Source organism: Mauremys reevesii, linkage group 9 (assembly GCF_016161935.1).
Source record: "Mauremys reevesii isolate NIE-2019 linkage group 9, ASM1616193v1, whole genome shotgun sequence".
NCBI classification, from domain to species: Eukaryota; Metazoa; Chordata; order Testudines; family Geoemydidae; genus Mauremys; species Mauremys reevesii.
This window is the reverse complement of record NC_052631.1, coordinates 24,645,302-24,660,791: the sequence shown is the minus strand read 5'-3', so window position 1 is coordinate 24,660,791 and position 15,490 is coordinate 24,645,302. Positions and strand designations below refer to the sequence as shown.

General features: G+C 42.5%; 2 protein-coding genes across 2 annotated transcripts in view; both read right to left on the bottom strand.

The window, feature by feature from the left end:
- Positions 1-959: 959 nt before the first annotated feature.
- Positions 960-4,393, bottom strand: LOC120371745 (disintegrin and metalloproteinase domain-containing protein 20-like). Its single transcript, XM_039487913.1, has 2 exons — positions 2,104-4,393; positions 960-1,307 (listed from the first exon to the last, which is right to left on the bottom strand). Exons 1-2 carry the CDS (start codon positions 4,132-4,134, stop codon positions 1,302-1,304), a joined length of 2,037 nt encoding a protein of 678 aa, XP_039343847.1. The 5' UTR covers positions 4,135-4,393; the 3' UTR covers positions 960-1,301.
- A 7,023-nt stretch (positions 4,394-11,416) lies between these two features.
- DHX36 (DEAH-box helicase 36) overlaps positions 11,417-15,490 on the bottom strand; it is a 38,830-nt gene continuing 34,756 nt past the window's right edge. The window contains exon 25 of the mRNA XM_039487912.1: positions 11,417-15,157. Within this exon, the coding sequence (XP_039343846.1) occupies positions 14,972-15,157 (186 nt within the window). The 3' untranslated portion in view covers positions 11,417-14,971. The remainder of the gene's footprint in view (positions 15,158-15,490) is intronic.

Genomic DNA, 15,490 nt, shown 5'->3' with positions numbered 1-15,490 from the left:
ACCCTCCTGGGCTTGCTGGTGGCCCCTCCACGGCTGTTGCCGTTCTGCCCAGATCTACTCTCCCAGGACTCACCCCAACCTGCACATCCTCCACTTGACAATGTGGCTGCTCAATGGTAAGATGCAGAGGAGAGAAGGTGTTCAGAGGGGGTCAGACATGTCTTCCTAGAAAGTAGGAAGCCATCCACCCACCGAGCCTACCTGACAAAGTGGTCTCCAGGTGGACGGGCGAGCGGGGTACTTCTTCAATGTTTGCACCGCACCTTGTCCCTCTCAGATTTTGGAAGGCACTTCAGATTTTTAAACCTTGAGTCGAGTGCTGTAGCTATTTTTAGAACTCTCACATTGATACCTTCTTTGCGTTTTGTCAAATCTGCTGTGAAAGTGTTCTTAACATGAACATGTGTTGGGTCATCATCCAAGACTGCTATAACATGAAATATATGGCAGAATGTGGGTAAAACAGAACAGGCGACATAAAATTCTCCCCACAAGGAATTCAGTCTCAAATTTAATTAATGCATTATTTTTTTAACTAGCATCATCAGCATGGAAGCATATCCTCTAGAATGGTGGTTGAAGCCAGAAGGGGCATACTAATGTCTAGCATATCTGGCATGTAAATATCTTGCAATATCGGTTACAAAAAAAAATCTACATTTGTAAATTACACTTTCACCATAGAGATTGCACTACAGTACTTGTATGAGGTGAATTGAAAAATACTATTTCTTTTGTTTAGCAAAAATAATATAAAGTGAGCACTGTATACTTTGTATTCTGTGCTGTAATAGAAATCAATATATTTGAAAACATAGAAAAACACCCAAAATATTTAATAAATTTCAATTGGTATTGTTTAACAGCGCGATTCATTTTTTTTCATCACAGTTAATTTTTTTTAGTTAATCATGCGAGTTAACTGCAATTAATCGACAGCCCTAATGCAGATACAATTTTTTGAGTAATTTGTCATTTAAAATCTGATTTTAATATGTCTATGCACCAATGTGAGTACAAGAAAAAGCTGATTTAAATTATTTATTGAAAATATTGTAATTTAAAATCATTCACAACAACTGGAAGTTACACGTCACCAGCATAGAGGAAGGGCATGCTGCTAGTTTTGGTGCACATGTCATAGAGTGGGATCAGGATGGAAGAAGGCAGGCTTGGTTGCTGATAATTGGCATGGAGGTATTTTCATAGGGGTGCTCTTCTTTCTTCATTAGCTGGTTTTCAGCAGCTCTATTCCCCCTTCTTAAAGGAATCCTGTTTTCTCTTTTAGGCCCCAGTACATTCTACAACTTTCCAAGGAGAATTAATGATTTACAATGGAGTCCATGGTATTACAAAATCCCAGAGACCCCCAAATTACATCAGCATCTCCGAGATGAAGGATGACCCCACCTCCACTAAGTGCACAATACAACTAGGAAGCTTGCCGGAAGAGAAACTGCCCATTTTCTGTGTGCAGCTCTAATATGTCTTCACTATAGCTCTATAAAACACTACATTGTGTAATATTACTACAGCATCAACTTATACAATGACCAAATGGCTGGGCATTTGGGGAAATATCACTCACAAGATCTCTTTCTGAGGAATGCAAAATGTTTTCCATTACTTTCCTATTTTAAAAAAAATAAAAACCTATTTTTTATTTACATTTTTTTTAAAAAGAGAGACACTCTCTCCCACCCAAAATGCTACATTTTTTATTATTTAACTATAATACATTGTTACATTATATTTGGGATCAGGCAAGGCCAAGACATGGCTACCTCAGCATAGACTCAGAGGTAGATTCTTTCAATGACTGCTTTGATAACAAACTCTGATCTTTTGACCTGCAAAACATCTGTTGCCCTTCTAGAAAAAATGTTGTGTCTTTTACTTTTTTGAACTAATGCTGCCATTCTTATAGAGGCTCTGTCTATCACCAGCAGAAGAAGCAGCAGTTTGTTTTCTCTGTGTAACATCTAGCCTTCTAAACGCTTTCACCCATCCAATTTTTCTAAGTACTGAAACAAGGGCAGGAACAAAACTGATGCCAATTATTATCCAGATAACATTACCCAAACTGCCACTCCATATACTTACCACAGGCTTAGACACTGGAACAGGTCCACTGTCAATGCTTCCTCCATATCCTCGGAATTTACAGTCTGGAGGGGCCCACCCATAGTTACAGTGGCAATTTTTAGTATTGGTGCATACTCCCCTACTGTTGCATTTTTTCTTAGCATCGCAATCGAAATTTAGATGCGACACACTTGCACATGTCCTACCAAGGCAAATTTTCCCATTACCACAAAATGTGCCATCTTTCACTGCCCCAGTATCAATTACATCAGTCCCAGCATGATGGTCTGTACCCCAACACCAGATATGACCCATGGGCGTTTGTACAACAGTACTATGTTCCTTCAAAGGAGGTATTTTTTTTACATTTTTACACTGAATCCTTCCACACAAGACATCACTGATTTTACATTTTTTGTAATTTGCTCCAGTTTCACCACCACCACAATTGCCAAACCGGTCACCTCGAGTGTTCAGGTTACTGAAGCAACTTAGAGGAGCTTTTTGTGCCTCTCTTCCAAAGATATCTGCACACTGTTTATTGTGGTTATGGCAGCTTCCCCGATAACAGTAGCCCATGTCACTGCATGGAGTTCCATCTTGTACATACACATCATCTTGGCACCACTTTGAAGTCCCATTGCAATACTCAGGAAGGTCACACTCATCAACAGCTGCTCTGCATAGTTTTCCTTTAGCAAGAATTTGACATTTTTTACAGCACTTTCCAAAAGCACAAACCATACCTGGTTTCAGTTTGCACGTGGACTGACAGCACAAGTCTTTTTTGCATTCCAGTTCTGAGCCACAGTCACATTCTTCTTCCCCTTCCACCACCTTGTTACCACAGTGCTTCCTCCTAAATATTTTGCTGGGCGCTGGGATGTTATATAGGCAGAATCCAGCGCCATCACGGAGGAGATTAAAATATACTTCACGACTGCAGTCACTGAACTGATTGGTAGTTACGTGCACAGCAGCCATGATGCAGCCAACAGTTCTGTTACAATGACATTTATCATAGTCATGATACATGCCAAGATTATGACCCAATTCATGTGCAACAGTGACTGAAAAAAAAGGCACAGAAGCAAAACGCCACGTGACAATGGATGCTGCATCTGTCACAAGGCAGATGCCTCCTACATATGCTCTCCCAGCACGCCCTCTGTATATTTTAGCCATAAATAGCTGTCCAGCATCATGCTGCAGGCGACGATAGAGCACATCATTCCTCCAACGGTTAAATTCAGTAAGAGCATTGTCTATAGTATCGGGTAATGTGATGAGGTTGTTTTCGGTCCAGATCTCTAGTCCAACCAGGATGACATGAGCTCCCAGAGCACGATAAAAGGAGTCCACCATATTGATCACTTCGAGGACCTGGTTGGTCAGGAGGCTTTCATTCCCTCTATAAAGGATGAACTGCTCTTTCTCCACCACCACACAGAACTCAATATACGTGGCATGTGTCCATCTTTGATGTCTGGCTGCCACAGCAGGCCCCACGTCCTGGCGCTTGGTTCCTTGGTGTTGCAGCGCCTCAGTGGTCACCCCACATGAGGCAGGCGTGCCCTCCACGTCCCCCAGCTGATAGAGGAGGTGCTGGCAGGTGGCGGAGGCCTTGATGGGCTCGATCCCGTAGCTCGTCCCCTCGATGCACAGCAGTCCCCGCAGCCCCCCAGAGCAGGTGCTCAGCACCACCAGTGACTCTGGGACGCCCTCCACGTAGCCCTCGTAGTAGCAGTGGCTTGGGAGGAAGGGCTGGCTCATCACCAGCTCACCCCGCTCGTAGGTGAACACAGGGAGGTGGCCGGCCAGGAACAGGCCCTTCTGCTGCAGGTGAGCAACCAGCAGCCTCCCACCCACCTGCAGCTGGTAGGACACCTGCCCCTCGGCCTCCCGGCCCGCAGGAGGCGCCAGCCGCCGGGGCACCGTCACCTGGTAGCGGGGAAGCCCTGCGGCCCCACCACCGCCCGCGGTAGGCAGCAGGGAGCCCAGCAGCAGCGCCACGGAAAAGCCCGCGCACAGCGGCCCCGCCGCCGCCATGGCCCGGCCCCACGCGGGCAAAGAGGCGGGAAAGACGCGAGGGCGGCTCAGGCGGCTGCTGCTCGCGCGGGCGGCGGCGGCGGCGGCTGGGGCCCAACACCGGGGCGGAGGGCACCGCCCACGCTCCAGCCGGGCGCCGCGGAGAGCCGGGGGCTGTCGGGCTCGCTCACCGCAGCCAGCCCGCGCCCCGCTCAGGCCAGCGCGGCCCCGCCCGGGCTGCGGGAGCGGCAGTAACGCTCGCCGAGCGCCCGTTGGTTAATCCCGCCCGCCCGCCGCAGCGCCTTGCCCCGTCGCTGGGCTGGATGCGGGGTGCGCAGCGTAACGGGAGTGTCCCAGCCCCAACCCTGGGGCTAGAGCCCGTTGGGCCCCGCTCCGCTCCCCGCGCCGGAGCTCAGGCCCGCTGGGTTTTAGCGCTCGGCGTGGTCGGGGCCGCGCCCTCGGGAGCTGCCTTGGGGGCTGTTGGTTTTTTTTTTCACCTGCCCCGCTTCCAGCCTCTCTCATGCGCCGGTCTCTCAGCAGGTTGAGCCCTTAAAGCCCAGCTACTGGAGATGGAAGATCCTGAACTGCAGCCTATTGTGCTGACAGACCTGCCTTCACGTCTACACCATCGGTGTGAGACTGTCACCTGCACCATACACCTTGTTTCCTAGCACTAAAGCTCTTTCACTGTTACAGCATCTAGGCGCCTGTTTACGCTTACAGGGCATAGACGATGCTACAGGGGTGGTAGTATTGTAATGTAGAAGTTTAACATACACACTAGAGGTGCGCATGGCTCTGCCAATCACTCCACACAAGACATTTTCACAATCACAAGAGTTTTGTTTGCACACACATTGGCTGATAGCCCTTTGAAAAACACTTAAAAACCTGAGCCTGTAAACTCTGTGAGGGTGAATAGCAAACGCAGCGTACAGGGGACAAGGGTTCAAAACAGGACCAGGAATGACAACATAAAGATTCTATAAATAAAAAAGTGTCTTAAGGAAGGATTTGAAGGAGGACTGTTGGCAGATGGGAAATGAAAGTCTGGTCCAAGAACATAGGGCATCATCAAGGAAAGCACATTACTGAGAATGGGAGCAAGTAAAAAAATAACAAAAACCTCACAGTGTGACAGGTTCAGTCACAGAGACACGCTCCACCCCGCCCCCAGGCCTGTCGCCTGATGTGCTGCGACTACTTCTGAGCCCGTTTTCCCTGTCAGTTTGAGACTTCAGAATCCTTGTTGAGCCAGACACGCTAGCATGCTGCAAACACAGCCCCAAGTCTGAACCACATTCCCCAAAGCTGCAGCCTTAACTGAAAATGACTTAGACATCCAGCTCCTAATGGGATCCAAACCCCAAATGAATCTGTTTTACTCTGTATTAAGGTTTTACAAGGGTAAACTCATAAATTGTCCGCACACTATAACACTGATAGCGAGATAAGCACAGCTGTTTGCTCCATCAGGTATTACTCACTCAGGGTTAATTACTAAACAAAGGTGATTTCCTTAGGTTTAACAAGTAGGATTTAAGTGGTTCCAAGTAATAACAGACCAAAGTAAGTTACCAAGCAAAACAAGCACATCTAAGCCTAATACATTGTAAGCAGTCAGGATGAGCTCTACCCTGACATCTGGTGGTGAATTGTGGTGAGTGTGGAAAAGCACTTCAGGACTGATCGTTTGCATAGGCATACCCACCCTGCATAACATGCGCCCACAGCAGCCCAAAATGGTCACTTTGGCAGCTGTGGGACCCCCAGTTTCTCTGTTATTGGGGCAGGAGGAATAAAGTATTGTTACCCTGATAATGTGAATCAAAGACAATGACAACATTTATGACAGAGGGTCTCACCATCACTTAAGTAGCACTCGCTAGACGTGGGTTCCAAAACCCAGTAGATTGAGCTAAGGGTAGGGGGTTATATTTGTAGGTGATGGTATGAGCTTTTTTTTTGTGAGTCTGAAACACCCATACTATCTCTTTTTCTTTCTGTTGTTGAATGTCAGAGCTACTTTTGATTTTATTAGGAATCTAGTTACAGGCTACTGAGTTGAATTCACTTTGGGTGAATGGTGCACCAGCACTAAGGCTTCTCTACTATTAGCTCTTCAGTGATTTCAGGTTAAGTTACTGAGTGCTGTGTTAACTAGTGGGGGAGCCAGAAGCTATATTGCTAAGCAGCTAGTGGAGTGGGACAGCTGGAGCAGCTCATGGGACAGCTGGTGGAGCATAGCAGTTTGCAGGGATGGCTAGAGGAGTGGAGCAGTTCATGGTGAAGGCAGAAGCAGAACTCCATGGAGAGGTAGGGCAGTCTGCCTCAGATCACATAAGGTGCCCCTTAACACCCTGCATGCACATACACCCACACACTTTCCACCCCGGGGGGGGGGGAGTAAAACGGCAGATAAACTTTTGATGTCTAGGGCTACACTGACCCAGGACAGAGACTTTTGGGTTGGGGGACTTTGAGTTGCTGGACTCAAGAACCAAACAGAAAGGACATGGCCCAGTTTGCTGGGGTGGGTCTTCGCTCATGATTTGGTCTATGAACTCTAGTTGTGGTGTTTTCCCAATTTAATGCTGATGTCATTTATCTCATGTTATTAAACAGTTTCTGCTATACTGAGACTCTGCTTGCAAGAGGGGAAGTATTGCCTCTTCGGGATAGCTCAGTGGTTTGAGCATTGGCCTGCTAAACGCAGGGTTGTGAGCTCAATCCTTGAGGGGGCCATTTGGGGATTGGTCCTGCTTTGAGCAGGGGGGGTTAGACTAGATGATCTCGTAAAGTCCCTTCCAACCCTCATCTTCTATGATTCAAGGTGCCCAGGGGTGTGTGTAAGATTTTCCCAGGTCACCAGATGGGGACTCGAGCTGGTTTTGCATTATGTTGTTGGAAGAGGACCCCCTATGTACTGAACCCAGTCCTTGCTGCTATCAACTCAGCCTGGCAGAAGGGTTACAACAAAAAAAACTGCTTACAGATAGAAGCTTATTGGAACATCTGAGGGTGATATTTTTTCACAGACTAGATGCCTTCCTAGTCTGGGCCCAATCCTTTCCCTGGTACAGTTCCTGTTTAGCTCCAGCTCAGGTGGTAGCTAGGGAATTTCTCATGACTAGAATTTCCTTTGTTCTGTTCCACCCCCTTATACAGTTTTGGCACAAGACAGGAATCGTTTGTCTCTCTAGGTCTCCACCCCTCCTTCTAAATGGAAAAGCACCAGGTGATATAAGAATGATATCTTTATACAAATAAGATGACCACACTCAGTAAATTATCAGCTTTGTAATTATATCTTACAAGAGACCATTTGCATGAAGCATATTTTCATAAAATCATATGGAGTGCAATGTCACACAAAGAAGTAGCAAGGATAAAATGGAGTGAGATGACACATAGGAAGGTTGTAGGTTAAGCACAATGGTAAAGAACCTTGAAAGGCATTGCATGAAGGAAAAGTCTGCATCATCTTCCTTCATCACTAGTGTCTGCTATCTTCAGAAGCATGGGATTAGAGGCCATCAAAATTTTTTAAACTGATTCAGGACCATAAATAGTGTAGTTAATTGTTATAAACTATGTCTTGTACAGTACTTTTCACTTAGGTTATTTTCCATGTTCTTACATTGTACTCATATAATGAGCCTCCTACTGAATGAAACCATGAATCTAGCAAACAAAAACAGACTTTAAACAGCTTAGCTACAGCGATATTCTGAAAATGTTTCAAATGCTTTAAAGTGGAACTACTCTGGTAAGTGATGGTGAAAAGTGCACCTTTTTACTCAGTAGATCTGTAGTGTGGCCTTTAGATTTTAAGGTGTGATAGCTAACACATGGTAACAATACATAGTAATGAATATGTTTAAGTTAATGAAACTCAACAAGGTAGCAATTCCATCAAACAGCATGCCAAAATAATGAAGTCTGGCTCCACAGGAATGACAAGCCTTAGTGAAAGGCATCAGGAAGCCCAGAGTAAGAAGTTCATTAATAAAGGTAAAAATCTATGGAAGTAGGTTTCTGGAATATTAGAACAATGGCTATCGCAACAAAAGACGGGCAGCTGAAGAAAGAAAAAAGACACATGTAATCTTAAAAATCCTATGAGCAAGTGAATGTCAATGGCCAAGATCTGAGAAAAAGCAATTCAGAAATTAAAATAAAGCCATAATATATTTGGGGAGGTAAGATAACTACCACTCAAAGGGTCTAGTACTAAATGACTTCCAAACCAGAGAAATCACTTATAGACTCAGAGCCAACTGCTCCAAGGTAGGTTTCAAACACTATGTATGAACATCACAATTCTACAATGTTACACACCAATGATGAGATCAACAGTGAGATCCATTTTGCATTTGCCTATGAATTCTGACAATATTCTCAATCATGACATCTGCTTAGTATTGGGGAACTTCAGTGCCAAGGTTGGGGATAACAGAGAAAAAGGAATGGGCAAGACTAGCCTTGGTTCCCAAAATAAGAGAAGTTAAAGACTGGTGTCAAGGCTGATTCCCCATTCTGGCACTTTGAGTGCAGAAGGTGGGGCCCGCAAGGATCTAAAAAAATTTATACTGGCCACTCCAGGTTGGTATTAAGTTCCCAAGGTTACAGCTTTTCTCTGACCTTGGATGGGTAGATGCTGCCACCATCCAAGTGCAACCCCCCCTCCACCTTTTTGGACTCAGGAAGGCGCACTTGGGAATTCCTTCCTATGGGGTACCCTCAAGTCCTTACCGCCCCCACCCCCTCCCCAGGAAGAGCAAAGAAAAACAAAGGAAATCAGCTGTTTTGCACATTGTTGAATTAGCTGGTGGCAAAACTCTTAGGACACACAAAAAAAGGTAAATTTTATTAAAAATAATATATATATATATGGAATTTAGGCTATTGCTAGATTTAAAAACAGCAAATATAATAAATTAAGCATCAAGAATGGTTTTCTTGAGGTTAATGGTTACAAGCAAAACAAAAGCATTTGGGGGTTAGCACAGAAGAGTCCACAAGCCTTTCAGAAATAGAGATAAACCTAATCGCGTCTTCCTAGACATTTCTTGATCTACTTACATATTTGGGGTTTCAAATGAATAGGTTCTAGGTATGACTGGATGATTTTTCATACCTGGCACAAGTTCTTACAGCATAGTTTCAGCCCTGTCCTTGCTCTATGGGAGAACAACCCAAACAGACAAAAGGGGACTCGTTTTAATTTTAAAAATTTCTAGCCCTTCCATTGGCTCTTTTAGTCAGGTGCCCACTCCCTTCCTTTTACCTATGGACTTTTTAACCCTTTACAGGTAAAGCAAGTAGAGAACAGCCACTAAAAGGGATTTTATAGCTAACTGGCTGGGTGGCTGTCCATAAAAGGGAGCTACCCCACTTTCATTTATCATAACTGGTATAACTGTGCCTGCCATCAGGCCTCATAATTAGTGGAATACTATTTTCACACAAAAATACCTATTAAGTAACTTGGAATTCCTCAGATGAAGTCACTAGGAATCAGGCTAACCATAGTACTGGAAGGAAATTTAGATCAACTCTCCAGAAGGTCAGAGCATATATCTGAAGGCACCATAATTTGCACGTGGAAAGACTGAAGATCAAACTTGAGAAAAACCAAACCAACCCAAAAAGCACCCAGAAAATTGTCAGCAAATGACAAACAGACTAGACATTACAGCAGCAATTTCAAACTGAATCGAAGAACAGATTTCAGGTGCTACAAAATTTAAAGGTCTACACTATGGGGCTAAGGTGACCTAAGTTACGCAACTCCAGCTACATGACTAACGTAGCTGGAGTCAATGTACGTCAGGTCGACTTATTGTGGTGTCTACACCATGCTGGGTCAACGGGAGAAACTCTCCCATCAACTTATCTTATGCTTCTCATTCCGGTGGAGTACCAAAGTCGATGGGAGACCCGCTAAATCGACCCCCGGTGGATCAAGCGCCACGTGTCGCTCCCCTGGTAAGTGGAGACAAGCCCTTAGATCTACCATAAGTAGTCAACATTGATATGTCATGGTCCTTTCTGTTTGACACTACGGTAGAATCGTACAACTGTAGTAAGCCCTAGATTGACTTACCGTGGTGTCTTCACTGCAGTGAGTCAACTGCTGCCGCTTCCCCATCAACTCGACGGGAGAGCACTCGGGTCGATTTATCACGTCTAGACTAGACATGATAAATCGATCCCCGCTGAATCGATCGCTGCCTGCCGATCCAGCAGGTAGTGTAGACATACCCTTACTTTCCAGAGAAGCAAACCTGTAGTCTGATTAAGTGAGGACAGGTGAAACTATCTGTAAGAAAGGAAAACCACCAAAGGAAATATCAACTCTTCAAAAAAAAACAAAAAAACACAGCAGCAAAAGCTGTATAAAAACAAAAAAGAGACAAAAGGAAGATTGTGGCTAATATTGCCAAAGAAGCTGAAGCAGTTGCTGAATGAGGTGGCAGAAGAACAGTTTATCAGCCAATAAGTTTCTATCTGACAAGTTTATACCAGCTGGAGGACCTAGTTAGGGATAAACAAGGAAAGCTCTGAACAGAAAAAGAACAAAGAATGATGGGCAGTGCACTTTTCAGAGGTGCTAAACAGAACACTGTAAGAAACTGTTGACTGACAAAGAATGTTAACACCTAGAACCAGACACTGTAACATCTCATATCACAAGCAAATGGAAGATTCAATAAAAGTTAAAACCTCAGACAACAGCTACAGGTGAAGACCAAGTCACCAAGGAAGTGAAAGCTTGTGATGAGACCACTGATAAAAAAAAAAAAATCACTGTACTTTTCACAGTATACAACTGGAAAAAGCTTCCAGAACAATTGAAAAATAGCTTTATAGTCAAAATACCAAAGAAAGGTGACCTAAGCGACTGCAATAAGTGGTTAGGTATTACATTCCCTTTTAGTGATCGGCAAAGTCTTCTGCATCATCTTAAATAGGATAAAGAAAGAAGTTGAGGGATAGCTGAGGGAAAAGCTAGATTTTGACCTGGAAGGTCATGGGCTGACCAGATTTTCATTTTAAGAATAATCACTGAAGAGCACATCGAGTGGCAAAACCCATTCATCATACAGTTTAAGAAAACATTTTACAGCCTCCATTGTGATTCACTTTGCAACATTTTGAAGTGTTATGGTATGCCAATAAAAACTCAAGATTAAGGCTTTTTTTAAAAATCCAGATGCAGCTTGCAGTTAAAGCAAACGCAGACTTAAGCAAATAGTTTAATATATACACTGGTGTCAAACAAGGATGCACTGTCCTGTTTGGTATTACCGTTGACTTTATTATGAGAAATAGACTAGACAGATACTACATAGGCATCACATAACTTAACAGTAGACTGGGAGATTTCCATTTTGCTGACAACATAGCTCTAAGTGACAGATCAACCAACATACAAGCAAATAGCAAAAAACACTCTCCAGTATTGCAAAATATGAAATTATGAAAAAGAAAATTAATGAGAATTTCAGTAACTGTCAACTCAAACAGTATGTTAGAGGGCAAAGGAAAGCAATTCATACACCTTGGCAGTCACATGCAAGTCCATGGGGATATCCAGAAGGAAAGAATATCACAACTTGGCAAGATGGCAGCTGAATTCACAAGATTAAACAAGATTTGGTCATCAAAAATCTACAATTTAAAGACAAAACTACAAATCAACTCAAAATTTTATTTCTACTTTAACATATGGATGTGAAAACTGGAAATACACCAAAGGCATGGACAGATGTCAAATTCCTTGAAGAAGATAGTAGATATGAAAAGGAATGAATTTATAACAAATGCTAAGATTCACCAGAAAGTTCAACAACTGATCTCCAACGTTATCTAGAAAAGATAGAAATATCTAGCATGTGTTAAGAATAAAACCAGAGGGTCTGCCATGGCAGGCATGCCATTGGGCAGCTGGTGCAACATGTGAATGGGTCCAGTTGAAAGAATCCCTCCACTGAACAGTACTTCAAGGGAAACCTTATGAGATTTAACATAGAGGACATGCAAAGCGTAGCACTTGTTGAAATTTTTTGACAAAAAACCTGTCAAAAACGCTGATTAGTCAAAACAGAAATTTTGTGGAAAAGTGTCAGTTTTGGAAGAACTTGCAACAGGGAAAATTCTCAGGTCCAGGGTGGAAATTCTGGTGAAAACCAGAGAGAGAGGCTGCAGACTAGCCCATAGCTGAGTGGTTAGGGTACCCATGTGGGATGTGAAACACCCAGCTTCAAGTCCCTCCTCTGTGTTAGGCAGAACAGGGATTTGAAAGTATGTCTCACACATCCTAGGTGAGTGCCCTAGTTACTGGGGTCCCTTGTGATTTTCACAGAAATTTTTTTTTAAAAGTTCTCATTTTTGTTCCAAGGGAAAGAAAACAAAGTTTCCAATAAACCTTGAATTTTTTTGTGAATCAGAATTTTTGTTTTTGTTTTCCGGCTAGCCCTAGCAAAACGCAACCCAGGTTAGGCACGGATGGCTGAGATTTGTTCATGCCCCCAAACAATGTGGGAAAGAGTTAGATTCAGAAATTCATCAAGCAACTTAAGATTTTAAAATATGTTTGTGATATATATTAGTGTGTACCATCTCAGTGAATAACTGATTCGGTGTACAATACATTAAAATGTACATCTGACCAAGTAAAATGAAATGGCAGTTTTAACGTAAATCAAATGCATGGGAAAACAGTAATTCAGATATAAGAATAGTGCTACATGCAAACCTTCAAAGTAGGGATTTTTTTTTTTTAAAACACAAAGCAAAACTCAGACTTGAGTTTTGAAACAGTTTCATCTTACAATCTTAGCTATACTAGTGGAACAGCCTAGAAATACTTGCAGAATGCTACATTCAGCAAGTGACATTGGATGCAACTTGAGTAGAATACAGAGAAAGTAGTAAATGGGGGAAAAAGATAGGTTTTGTGCATTTGTTCATAAACACTGAATTTCCACATTGTACAATTCATGTGGCTGGAGACCGACACTCTCCCTCTATTTATAGTCGAGGAATACAATCAGAAGAATACCATGCTGTTCTTTAAATCTTGCAATGAATGCACTAGCTTTCAAACAAGTTTCCAGCGGCCAGAAGCTAAAGAATTTTTTTCTAAACATAAAGACCACTGACCTGGAAACCAAATGCCACTGTGCATGTGGGATGAAACAAAACCAGAGGCCAGAAGAATCCACCATGTATTCCATGTGTTTCCCAAAGCAGAGCAGCTCTTGATACTCTTAAAAGTAGGATTTAGTGGATACCTGGGCTGGGAACATATATACTTGTTTTATCTGGATCTGTAACTTATTTTCCTAGTGTTGCATTTTTCTAATGGATCAGCAAGTATCATCTCCCACAAACTCCCACATCTCTCCTTGAAATTTTAATCATCAGCACAAGCCTGCAGGGAGAGGTACTTGAGGTTGAGCACCAGTGATATGAGAGGAGGGAAGCTGGCAGGGCATTCTCCGCAGTTCCCTCCTTCCACTGGTCTGTAGGCCCAGTTTATCAACCTTCAGGGAGTACTCCCAGCAGCAGAGGGGTGATTTGTGAGATTGAGTAGTGAGAGCGGACACTCCCCGCACCTCTTTAAGTCTCCCTTGTGTATCTATTGTGGCAAGCTAATTGTTGTAATGCATGTTTTTTAAATGGATGTCAGGGCACCCGGAGTTTAATATGAGTACTTTTTGTATATAGTGTAAGTGGAAAAAGTAAGGCTTCCAATAAGTTAGATTTCTTTCATGATGGCAACAATCCAAAAGGTAGACATGTTTATCTGTCATGTTAGAGAGTTAATGCAAATCCTTACATCCCACTAGGTAAGGATATGTTGTGTAGGATTTACATTTTTAAAAAATTAACTGAGACTAAAGACTGATACACTGTTTTAGGTCAATTTTCTTCAAGTTAAGGCTTGGAATTCCCTAACCCAACATATGAGGATGTGCTAAATCCTAAAGAAGGCAAATGTGTCATCACTTAAGGGAGGAGTCACAAAAGGAATTTCAAATAGCATATTGCATTCAAACATGAAACACAACTAGTAATATAACAAGTGTAGCTTTAGCAAAAAAACATTTACTCCAGTTTCTACAGGAAAATTTAGAATGTAACTAATCCTGCACAGCTTATTCCTGCCATGATTTTTATCTACGATAAGGCACTGCCTTATTCTGAAATTTCAGTCAATACTGATCACTGGGTACAAAAGGAAAAGCAAGAGTGATGGAATAATTGGGATGAAGGAGGGAGAAAAGTTTTGAAGATTATTTTGATTCTTACCACTGTACACTTTAATAGCTGCTTTGCCTAGAAATTGAACGTAGTTTATATTTAAATATGAATATAGTTACTTTCAGTTGAAAGTTTTGAAAGAAAGATGCTGCTTGGTTTGAACCCCTTTTGATAACTACTAGACCTGATTACTTTTCCCCAAAAACCTTAATGTGACATTTTCCATGGACAGCAAAACATCTGATGAATTAGATAGTACAATATAACACAATATTTTGAATTTTACACACCTTTTTCCTTGAAAAAGAGTTACAGTTATAAAGAAGCCAAGTATAGACAGGACAAAATAAACCACATACACTAATGGACACCAACAGCATTGCACTGTCATATTTAAAAAGCTGCATTAAACATTGGATGCCATGCACCTACAGCCATTATAAACTACTGAAATTAACTGCTCTTCAATACGAGTGGAATTACTGAGTTGCCCTAAAAAGTCTTTCATCTAGCTAGACAAAAAGCTATAAAATAAAAGGAAACTAGTGAAATTGTCATCTTCTCAAACACCAATATAATAGTGTCAACTGTAACGTTCATTCTGAAATCGAGGGGCATAGTTTCTGGGACTTTCATTCTCCTGTGTTGTGATTAGGTCTATAATGGCAGTCAGCACTGCAGTGTCCCTGGATTTAGTGTCATTCCAGTCCACAGGGTGTGGGTTTTCAATTTTTTCTTGTAGAAGGTCATCCAGTTCTCCTCTTAAATCCTGTAATAAGAAAGTTTGTTGGAATAAAAATAGATACAAGCTAGAAAATTAGTTTAACACTGCTATGTGAGTTATTAAAAATCATGTGGACCCTCAGGTGTACAAGTATCTTTCATCCTGCTATAAATAGCCATCATAACCCCATGGCAGCCATAATATCAACTAATTTCAATATTGTCACTTGAAAGATAAAAGCTGCTTTTAAAGTAAGCAAAGAAACAAGGTGAGTGAGGTAATATCTTTTATTGGATCAACTTCTGTAGGTGAAAGAGACACAAGCTTTTGAGATTACACAGAGCCCTTGTTCAGGTTCTTCTTCAGGAAGAACTGACT